The sequence below is a fragment of the Ipomoea triloba genome, chromosome 15, assembly GCF_003576645.1.
Source record: "Ipomoea triloba cultivar NCNSP0323 chromosome 15, ASM357664v1".
NCBI classification, from domain to species: domain Eukaryota; kingdom Viridiplantae; phylum Streptophyta; class Magnoliopsida; order Solanales; family Convolvulaceae; genus Ipomoea; species Ipomoea triloba.
Genome location: NC_044930.1, coordinates 6,031,476 through 6,043,466, shown reverse-complemented (window position 1 = coordinate 6,043,466; position 11,991 = coordinate 6,031,476). Strand labels below are relative to the sequence as shown.

At 34.9% G+C, this 11,991-nt stretch overlaps 1 protein-coding gene across 1 annotated transcript; it reads right to left on the bottom strand.

Annotated features, from left to right (window-relative positions):
• Window positions 1-4,449: 4,449 nt before the first annotated feature.
• LOC116006528 (ATP-dependent zinc metalloprotease FTSH 10, mitochondrial-like) lies at window positions 4,450-10,841 on the bottom strand. Its single transcript, XM_031246941.1, has 8 exons — window positions 10,606-10,841; window positions 10,257-10,488; window positions 10,072-10,146; window positions 8,672-8,805; window positions 7,594-8,079; window positions 6,662-7,429; window positions 5,515-5,742; window positions 4,450-5,112 (listed from the first exon to the last, which is right to left on the bottom strand). The coding sequence occupies exons 1-8, from the start codon at window positions 10,663-10,665 to the stop codon at window positions 4,630-4,632; spliced, it is 2,466 nt and encodes an 821-aa protein (XP_031102801.1). The 5' UTR covers window positions 10,666-10,841; the 3' UTR covers window positions 4,450-4,629.
• Between the last annotated feature and the right edge of the window lie 1,150 nt (window positions 10,842-11,991).

The following is an 11,991-nucleotide window of genomic DNA, read 5'->3' as shown; positions in this document are numbered from 1 at the left end:
AAAAGTTACCCAATCTAAAAAAATACAGACCTAAAAAAGATCATACATTGAACTTATAAATTGCACATCCGAACAAATGACAATGAATACCACACTTAGCTTGTGCCATCTGAACAAAATAATTGACTCTTCCAACTTATATATATAGTTTATTTCACTTTATTTTTTTAAACAAGCAAGAAAGAAAAATCATAGAAGTAATCGTCTAATATCCACACAAACTTTTCTAGGTCTAGGTCAAGAAGCATGCACTCATGAAGTCATTGAGAAGGATATGTTGAACACTCAACCCTGACCGACAAAAAAACCTTCAAACCAAGACCACATTGCAGGGACGCTTTAACAAGCGCATCTAATCTCCAACTCTATTTTGCTATCTTATCTTTGAATTGAAATATTTAACGTACTCAGGATAATATGAAAAGTGATCGAAGTCTTATCTCATTTACTTTCACCACACTAGAAGAGCATAGCTAGCGCCACCAATACCAGTACCACCACCATGACGTACAACCACAAAAATTACAAGAAAAATGAAATCGAAGAAAGATTCAAACCAAAAACTTAGAGCATCCGTATCAGTGGAGTTTTTTCGCGGTTTTTGATGAGTTTTTGTAAGTGTAATTAGGAATGAGAAAATGTGAGGGGATTAAAAAAAAGGATAAATCTGATTTATTTAAAAAAAATAAAAAATAAATAAAAAAAATAAAATAAATAAAAAAAAGAAGAAGAAGATAGGTAAGACGCGCCCGCTGGGCGCCTGCTGTGCACAAAATGCGCACAGCTTGCATATGTTTGAGCCATTAATGTCAGCTTTTACTGTTCTAATAAACCCAACATTGCAGATGAACTTTTATTTTCTCTCACATACCTCCTCTCTCCCCCATGTATGTCATATGCTAAGGTACTATGAACCTCCAATTAATCATTGTTCTAGTTGTTATTACAAACTATAACTAGGTTATAGCCATTCATGCCTATGGCCTCATCCATCAGCCATCAGCCATCATCCATGAAGACCTCCATCATATCTACTTCTAATCCATCCGTGCAATGCTTTCAGCTGAAGGTACAATATATCACTTTACCACGTGCACTGATAGTAACACCAAACAACACATTTCAACTTTTTTAGAACCACCAAATGTTATTGTGACAAATATATTTTAATAATTAATGTGAGGTTAATAGATTTTGGAGAGTTTACATGAATCTAATAATATCTGTACAAAATTACAAGAGAAACAATTAATTGTGACAAATATATATTGATAACTCTTGCCCAACCAACACACCCATCTGACCTTTAATGCATATATGCAAGCTCAGCAGTCTAATCCAGTTCCAGTTTCTCAGCTTTTATTAGCCACTAGATTAGAACACACGTGTTGTGGCAATAGCTGCACCAGGTTTTAAGGTTGTGGTGGTGAAATTTGGGCTTCCAAATGATAATATTGTTTTGAATTGTTTGGCCAAAGCTAATAAAAGACCAAATCTAATACCAGATGGTTAGGGGGATTGTTGGACAGAAGTTTGAAAGGTCAAATATAACATCATGTCTCTCGAAAATGTGAGAGTATAAGAAAATAAAATTCTGTATTATTCGCTATTAGGTATATAACTTTTGGCGTAGTAGAAAGTGGGAATATTCATATCCAATGATTTTACAATTGTTTCAAGTGGTTTGTTCTTTATTGACTTTAGTGGTTTGTTCTTTTTTCTTTCTTACTTTTTTTCCTCATAAGTGGCCTATACACTTTTCTTTTACTTGTCAACCAATCAAATCAGGGTTGGCTGATAAAAATGTACTTTATTATGGCTGAGCATAGGGTCTAGTTTCCTAATTTTTTAATGTATAGTGTTGATAATTTAAAGATTGTTGTAATTAATAGTAATTATTTGTATAAAATGTCACATCTGCAAGAAAACTACCACTCCTTAACCACCACACCAGGGAATGGCTATCAATTGAATGTGCATACAACCAAAATTAGCCTAGGTTGTTTCTAACGGGTTTTAATCAAGAGTGTCAATATGCAACTCTCATAATGAGTTAAACTTGAAATATTATGACGATCGGACTAATTATCTAACTTGGTTATGGTTGCCTTTAACATGTACTATTGTCTATAACAAAAGAATAAGATTTGGCTTTTGGTTTCATCAAACTATTGGAAATGGATTAAGGTGGATGGGTGAAGAAGCACATGCCGACCAAAAGGTTACATGAAGTCTGTGAAGGTAACATGTGGTGGAAAATTGGTGTTACGGATTGGGCCTTACCTTTTAGAAAACAAATCAGCTTTTTCCTACAAAGAAAGAAGGCTTCACATTTGGGCTTGTACGAGTCCAAAGTGTGAAATCATTTTCTAAACCCTTTATGGATGGACAATTAATATTAGTCCTCATAGTTCTTACTTTTTACAAGAAGATAATGTTCTCATTTGATCTTTGTTCATATGTGTGTTTGTTAAGGAACTTGTGATGTGTATGTGTGTTAAGGGTCCTGTGAGAACACTATCATAGGAGAGAAATAACCAATATATCTGAAAAAAGACGTAGTAGTATTTTCGTAATTATCATCAATTTCACTGCAAACTTTAACACTTAAATATGCAATTTTAACAACTAAATATGCAAACCTGATAAATTCTATAAAATCAACGAAAAAATTAAATTTTAAATCTAAACCGTAAATGTTAAACCTTAAACAGTAAAAAGTGAACCCGAACCAAATAAAATCAAAAACTCAGTCATAAACACTAAAATCGAAACCCTAATTACAATGCACTTTCGCATTTTTTCAAGTGCAAACTTTTAATACTAAATATACAAAATGTTCATACTAAATGTGCAAACCTGAAAAAGTTTAACAAAGTGCAGATTTTAGTGTTCACGTTTGTATAGTAAAGTTGATGATAATTACAAGAATGTCACCGCGTTTTTTTTATCTAATCTGGTGCATCCAATTTTTCCATCATGCTATTTTTTCGAAAAGCTTTTTTTGAATGAAAAATGACATGTTATTTCATAAATTTGTGTCTAGTAATACTTAACTACTAAAATATCAAACTAAACTAGGGAAACAATATAGCCATGTAATTATCTTTAAAGAACCCAACCATTAATTTAGGAACACGTAAATCTTTGAGCCAAAATTAATTTTGAAAGAGATGAGATAGGGAAAATATAATAATGAAACCGTGTGTGCACTTCTATTTAACAAAAGGGGGGAGAAAATGTTGAACCAACTATCTAATGCATAGAAGAAGGGACCTTTCAAACAATGGGACAATTAAGACTGAAGTCCACTAGGCAGTGCAAGAAAGTCAAGATAATGTAAATTTCTTCATGATGGACAACTTTTTGCACTGATAATAAGAAGGGTAGCACAAGACTGGGTGGCTAGCCATCCATCTGTTGCATGGTGAGATCACGTGCCAACCACGCTCGCTGTGGGCAAAAAAGGAACCTCAACTTCATTTAGAGCAATATTATCAGTGGAGCTTTTTCACGGTATTTTAGGAGTTTTTGTAAATGTGATTAGAAAAGAGAAAGTGGGAAGAAGAAAAAGAAAAAAGGAAAAACAAATAAAATCTGACAAAAAAACAAAAAAAAAATTAAAAAAAAATAAAAAGTGTATTTGAAGTCAGAGTGGCGGCCACTCTGACGTGCCCCAGGGGCGCGTGTGCAACACGCGCCCGATGGGGCGCAGTGTTGTGCCCAGACGCGCGGCGTCTGGGTGTATTTTTTTTTTTTTTTTTTTTAATGTTCTGACATTATCCTCCATTTTGCAGGAGGATGATTTCCTTTCATTTTTGCCTCCACACCAATGCATTGAATCAAAGTGAAGATTATAAACTGACAATCAAAGTGAAGATTATAAACTGACATGATCCCCTAATTATCCACAGATGGGGTTGCTCTTATACTCTGGCTCTGCCTAAATAAATACATAGTTCTATCCAAATGAACATATTAAAGAGGAAAAATAAACTCTTGTTTTAAAATATTGCCAATTTAAAGATGTTTCTAGAAAATCAAAAATAAAATAGAGTATGAAATGCTAGCCCCCTAAAATTAAAAAAATAAAGTACCTACTTCTATATGTTGGCTAAAGAGTAAAATTAATAGAACAATTTATGAACTGCACATTGAATTTAGTTAAACCAATACTGGAGAGTATTATAAACTATACACAATTAACTAAACTAAATAGGCATAAGATTATAAGATATATATACCAAACACGCACAAAACCAAGCAAAGCTAAAGTACAGATCAATGTCCCACTTCAAACTAATGACAAATCCCGCCCAAAGAAAGATTGGACCACAATTGAGACAGAACCAAGCTAAATATACATAGTTCCTAAATGCAAAGGATTGAAAGGCAAACAGCTATTAAGCTGGCATGATAATGATAAAGTAAATTCTGAAACATAGATGCTGAGGCAAATAGATCTGTTTTTTCATTTTTATTTGTTACGAGTAATAGTATAATACCATGCAAAAACTCCAAACTTGCTTATCATTGATAGCTGGATTGATAGTTTATATAACTTCAGTGAGGGCAGAGTAGGCAAATATCAAAGTTACCTCAATGATCTCACTTACAAGTCACAATAGTCTATACAGGAACAACCTCTGGCTGGAGAGGTGAGGAGTCATCATCCTTTGTACTCTTATTCTCAGCTGTATCTTTAGTTTCAGTTTCTTTGTCTTCTACAAATCCATCCTTGAACCTATCATAATTTGTGGGCTCACTACTCTTGAATGGGCGGTCGCCGAGTACCCGAACCAAATCCTCTTGATGCAAGACCTCCTTCTCAAGTAACAATTCAGCAATCTGAGCTACATGCTCCTTGTGCTCCTCTATGAGCTGGACTGTGCATTCATAAGCCTTTGCAATCCATTCTCTAACTTCATTGTCAATGATGGCAGCAGTTTTGTTGCTGTAAGGCTTGCTCATCTCAAATGCATTATCATTTGGAGGGAAGGAAAGCAGACCAACCTTGTCACTGAAACCATACACTGCTACTTGGGCATATGTCATCTTGGTGACTTTCTCCAAATCATTCTGTGCTCCTGTAGATATCTTCCCCAGCAGAACCTAAACCAGAAAGAAACCATGTCAGAACTGTTCATAGCTGTTCTGTTCATAACTTTTACACCCCATTATTGGATTTATTCCCCTTGTTTATTTGCTTACCACTATCAAATTCAAACCTATTGAAATGTTAAATGTCACGACTCTCCTCCCTCTTTTGGACTTTGGAATAAAAAATATGGATGAAATAGAAAATAAAAATAAAAACTGTCTCCCATGCATTGTTGCAGAATTGTGTGTATTATTTACATTTATACTTATTTATTTATATTTTTTTATTTATTAATTTTGATTCCAATTCCAATGTTCAAGGCAAAAATAATTTTAAAAAGTATACCCAACTAAATATCCCATAACTAGCTTCTTTCAGGAGAGAAATTAAATAGATAAGAGAGTTGATTTTACCTGCTCAGCTGCTCGACCACCAAGTGTCATGCATGTCATATCAAAGAGTTGTTCTTTTGTCATCAAAAGATTTTCATTAGGAACATATTGAGCAAACCCAAGGGCTGCAGTACCACGAGGAACAATTGTCACTTTGAGCAATGGTTCTGCATGTTCCAAGAACCAACCAGCAACTGCATGGCCAGATTCATGGTAAGCAACTGTTCTCCTTTCCAGCTTGCTTATGACCTATGCAAGAAAATGGATATCATGATATGCTAATGATCAACAAGCTCTTATTGAGTTAAGTAATGTTGGCAAGTGCTTTCTGAGAGCCATTTTAGACATCTACAGAAATGGCATGCCACTTACAATGTAAAGGAAAGAAATTCTAAGTTAAGACAATAAATAGCAGAAGGCCTAATCAAGCAAGACAAATGAAATCACGTCTCTCATGCTAGATATTTTGCTGTTCCAGCAGCAACAGACCAAAAAATCCAACAATGTAACATTGTTCCTTCTTTGGAAAACCTTACTATCTTACATTCTTTCTTAGCATACAGTGACTTGCCTTGAGCTCACATATTCTGTAGTGTGCAGAAAGCATGTTTTTAAGTTACTATAAAGACAAATAAACAAAAGCAGATTAGGAAAAGTGCTCTTTAAGGAAGGAAACACCATTGACCATGGAAAAATGGCATTCTGAGCTTTGGTTATTGATAAGAAACATACAGCAACAAGTAACTTCCAAAGAGTCTAATAGAGACCCCAACATGTAACAATAAACGAACCAACAAGTATCCAGATAACATTGAGCAAGAGCCAACGTCAAAGAAGAATTTCAGACCCCAGGATGAAATAATAGACACAAGTAGGTTAAGTATAAGAAAACCAAGCTCATCATTCATTGGAAATTTTTTCAAAAGGCCCAAAAGTCATATCAATTCATAAAACCCATTAGAAAACAAATATTTTACCCAAGTTCATAAGCCTTGTTGGATAGTAAGGAACAATTGCTATCATATTAACTGAAAAAAGCGGCTTGACTTCAGCAATTTCGTAATAGACTTCCAAGACATTAAATCATGATAATACTAGAAACAGGATATGAGCTACTAGGCCAGAAAACAGAGAAGCACATATAGAGGGAACAGGGGCAATCAGATACCTTGTTCTTCTTCTCAAGACCACCAATTACCCTATCTATTGCTGACTCAAAATGATCCATAGTTATCAGGGTACTCTCATTCCTTGCGGCAATTAAAGCAGCTTCATTGCAAACATTTGCAATGTCTGCCCCAGCAAATCCTGGTGTCAGAGCAGCAAGCCGTTGTGAATAATACGATGCATCTTGGTCAAGTTTCAACTTGTTCAGATATATTCGGAATATTTGCTCCCGGCCTTTAATGTCAGGTTTATCTATTGAAATTTGACGATCAAAACGACCTGGCCTCAACAGGGCTCTGTCAAGAATATCAGGCCTATTTGTTCCAGCAAGCACAACCACACCTGATGTGGTCTGAAATCCATCCATCTCTACTAAAAGCTGATTTAATGTGCTCTCACGTTCATCATGCCCACCTGAAAAACCACCGCGTCCCCTTGCTCTGCCAATCGCATCAATCTCATCAATGAAAATTATACTAGGTGCACATTGTCTTGCCTCTTGAAATAAGCTCCTAACCCTAGCAGGCCCAACTCCAACAAACATCTCCATAAAATCTGACCCAGAGATGGAGAGAAAAGGCACACCAGATTCTCCTGCCGTGGCTTTAGCTAGAAGTGTCTTTCCGGTACCAGGAGGACCCACAAGAAGAGCACCCTTGGGAATTTTGGCTCCTAATTCTTCATATTTTTTGGGGTTCTTTAGAAAGTGCACAAATTCCATGATTTCTTGCTTTGCCTCGTCACATCCAGCCACATCTTTGAAAAAAACCTGGAAAGCCAAATAAAATAACGACTTTGCTATAATAAACTGATTATCAAAGATATACTGAATCATTATTTAGTTGACTGGAAGAAAAAAAAAAAAAAAAAAAAAAAAAAAAAAAAAAAAAAAAAAAAGAGAAAGAAAGAAAGAAAGGAGGAGGTAATTCTCACCTTATTTTTTGAATTTTTGTCCATCTTAGTGAAATGGGCTTTACCAATATTAAATATACCACGGCCACCTTTTCCACCAGGGCCTCCAACACTGATCCCACCCTGCATTCTCCGTCCCATAAAGATGAGGGTTGCTAGAAGCAATACTGTAGGACCATACCTCATTATTTCTTGGAACCAATTCAATTCGTTGACATATGTCACAGGAATAAAATTATGAGGATCAATTCCTAATGCCTCTTGTGCTTCCTCAATCTTCTCTTCAAATGATTCAACACTTCCAATATTAAAATAATATCTGTACTGGCTGACATTTCTTCTACCATTGGTATCTGTTGTTGGACCAAGAACAGTATCACTACCACTTTGATTAGTTGTGGGTGCAGAGGTCTTCACATAAACTTTTGCCACTGATTTGTTTGAAACAACAATGTGATCGACAAGACCAGGCTCAAGCAGCTTGTTTTTGAACTCTTGAAAGCTAATCTGAAATTTACATTATGAAATTTATCAGGAAAAGAAAAATTATCAAGTCACCAACTGAATCAAGTATAAATATCTAACAACAAAGCTGTTTATAAAAGAGTTATGAAAAATAAATAGAAAATGCTGCATGCAATACCTCCTAACCCTAGACTATATATTTAGCAGCATACCCATAATGCAACGGGTAGGTAACAGAAATTACCTTTAACCGAATCTTAAGCTCCTAAAATACTAAACTAGAATTTAAAATTTCCTGAGGTGTATAGCATTTGAACCAAATTAGATGCTCTATTTTAAACAGTCCTAATCTACAGTGCTAATTAATATATCAATATATAGAAGTTAGGACCTAAACTAAACTGGCAATTTGTAGTAGAATAGAAATCTTCATTTGGTAAATCCCTCACCTTTCATTGGAGCATTGATTTCGAACAACTAGAAAATACAGATTCAATGATTTCCACATTCTTGAATTTTATTCCCTCAAAAGGCCTGTGGGGGTGGGGGTGGGGTTGAAGGGGAACAGAAAGGCTGATACTGCTCTGTGGATAACACAAAAGTTGAGAGATAAATTTTTCAGTAAGGAACTAACCTCATTCTGGGTACGTGGACTCAAAACCATTGAGGATAAAACAAATCCAATGAAGAGCAAAGATGTGATTAAATTTTGATATTGCTTCAAAAAGTTGTCCTGAGGGCTTCCTTGCTGACCTGAACTTGAATCCTCTGCTAATTGTGAGAGAGAAAAGCGATGGCTTTGTTAAAGCTTGAAACTAAAACTAGAAACAAACTGACCAAATTTTAAAAATTTCTAGCTTACTAAACTTGTGACTGTAATTTCATTATTTTAACACATGTCAATTTTATATTTAAGTAAACAGGAAAAAAAAATCAAAATATTAAGCAGTCATTTCATTAAGCATGATATCCAGGCACATAATATAGAAGACTAAACAGTGGACTTAGTACTTGCAACACCATTGGCACTATCCATAAATGTGCGTATATAGCAGCCACTCAAGCAAGCATACACAAATTCAAATAGCATACAATAATGGTGCAGAAGGTAAGAGAAGTTATTGATTATGCCAGAAGCATCACATTCACTATGTACTTCCTTGTTAGCATGCTCCCAGTTGCAATTTCATATAGAAATAAAATTTTATTTTATTAAAAAACAAAAGAAAGAAAGAAAAAAAAAAAAGGTGGCACTGATCATCGTCTCTCTAATCAACCAAACCATCACAAACTCCATAACCACAAACCTATTGACACTAGTTGAAATTGAGGACAGTAATCAGATGAACTGAAGGATGACCAGGTAGGAAGAACCAAAGAAGTTCATGAGGATTGAGGAACAAAGTTTGATTTGGTCATTATACTAGTCCACACAAGCATTCGTTCTTGATTATAGCATAAATCAAGAATGAAGATTTTGATCTGGTGAAACTACAAAATTTTCTAGAACACAGTTGCATGTATACTATTTAGTTGTTGTTGCACACTACCTAACTTATGTATGCTTAAGCTCTGTGATTTGCAAATTTAGTTTATAGGATATGCATGCTTGGGTTATAGGTTATGCACATTTATATCCATATGCAAACTGAGGTTCTTAGACTATGCAAGTTTCCATGTGCATGCTATGTTAATTGATTTGCACACTTACTCCATATAATATGCAAGCTTAGAATTGTAAACGCCCCAAAAACATGGGCGAAAAATTAGGAAGAGAATAACTATTTGCAGAAGTGGAAAGGAAATCAATTACCCTGTACAAAATAAACTAAGGAAATTGGGCCCCTTACTAAAAATAGGAAGAGAAAAAATAACCAATAACACACGAGGAGCCACAGTCTTAAATGGTGCTCCAGGCTTAACCAATAATTGATGAATAGAAATAGAAATTCATATATGCTCTGCAGTTATAGTGCACACTTATAATACTGAGAAATTGAAAACCAACCAGTCCAGAGGAAGTAAACTCCATACCTCTTCCAGACTCTGATTTTTGGTTGTTTGTTCTTGGAATTTCTTTCTTGTTCTTCGGGTAATAGTTTTCATAGTCTAGAAGCATCACACAAGCAAAAAAAAAAAAAACACAGTTCATGTAAACAAAAAAAATTTCTAAAAGACATATAAAGCCAGAACATGATCAAATGCTTGTTTTCCCTCACTTTTCTTTTTAGGAGCTTGACTGCAAAAAAGCCTACGAAGTCTGGGGTTTGTGAAAATGGAATCAATATCTGATAAATAAGCTCTGTTTAAAATCCCCTTTCCAGCTCCAACAGACGTCAAATAGCTTCTCACAAGCCCTATTCCGCCTTCAACGCGCGCAATGCACGTACTTTGAGCCGTCAATTCATCCAAAACCTTCGTCCTTACCCCATAACCACCAGAAATTAATCCCTACATTCTCCGCAATACAAAACCAAGAAGTATGAAAATCAAACAGCAATTCATTTATAATTACCAAATACTCATTTGACAAAAGAAATGAAAATGAATTATATCATCTGGACTCACTCGATTAACCGTCGAGGGAGATGACTTAGATACGGAGCGTGCGATTCGCGAAAGCATCATTGTTCCAATGAGCCGAACATGAAGATTCCAAACCCTAACAGATGAACTGGCCCTAACAGATTAATAATAATCAAGATAAAACCTAATACAGACACAATCAGACTTGCAGTTATGAATATAGATATTGAAGATATAGACAGATATAAGGAGATTGATTTTTCGGAAGTAAATATTCAGAGAAGTTGCATGAAAAAAAAAAAAAAAAAAAAAAAAAAAAAAAAAAAAAAAAAAAATACAACTCAGAAGGGGCGACCCGAATATTTGGATTTTGGACCGACTTGGCAACGTGTCTAATTACGTTTCCGCTCTTATAAAATGGATCAATAGCTCTTTAGGAGGGTGCATTTGTGGTCAGATAATAGGCCACAACTTCGGATGGAGACCCTGAAAAAGAACTGGGTTAATTTCATATGGGCTTCACTTAGTGGGCCCAATTTTCTAATCCAAAATTAGTGGGTTACTTGAAAGAAAGTCTACTTGAGAGTTGAGAGGTTTTAAATATGACATGTGAATTTGGATATCTAATGCAACTTGATTTCAATACGACAACCGTTATTGCGTGTACCGTGGTCCAAACAGCTCATAATGACGTTATTCTAACTAATACAATATATTATTTTAACTCATAAAATATATTATTTTATCCCAGAAGTTTCATTATTCTAACACATAATGTACATTATTCTAACTCATAAAATTCACAACGTCGTTTTGGACGGTAGTCCATACAATAATTTGCTCAGTTGTTATATCGTGGACCATGGTCCAAAAACGGCATCGGTTCTTTAAGTAAAAAAACGGTTGCCGTCACATCTTAACGGAGCTCCGTAAATGAAACTACAGCTCATCTCAAATGATATTGCCTCACATTTGTTTTTATATTATCAAATGAAACTGTAGTTATATCAAAATGAAATTGTAGTTGTGTTGAAAAGAAACTGCAGTGTATTATAAAAGAAATTGTACTTGTGTTGAAAGGAAACTGCAGTGTATATAAAATGAAATTGTATAACAATTTCACATATTTGAGTGTGTAATGTCGAATGAAATCGTAGTTATATAAAAAAAGAAACTATAGTTGTGTTGAAAGGAAACTGCAGTGTATTTAAAATGAAACTGAATATGTTATACACTACTTTTTGCGGAACGGGTGCCGTTTCTTTTCATTAATCAAAATGACGCCATTTTGATGCATGGACTACCATGTATTTTTGGGCCGTGATCCATAGTAAAATTTGCGTAATTTGCCTCAATAGGGAGGGTTCGTTGTTTTAAAAAAAATGAATAAAGGTCAAATAAACCATTCAACTGCTCACCAAACTAAAA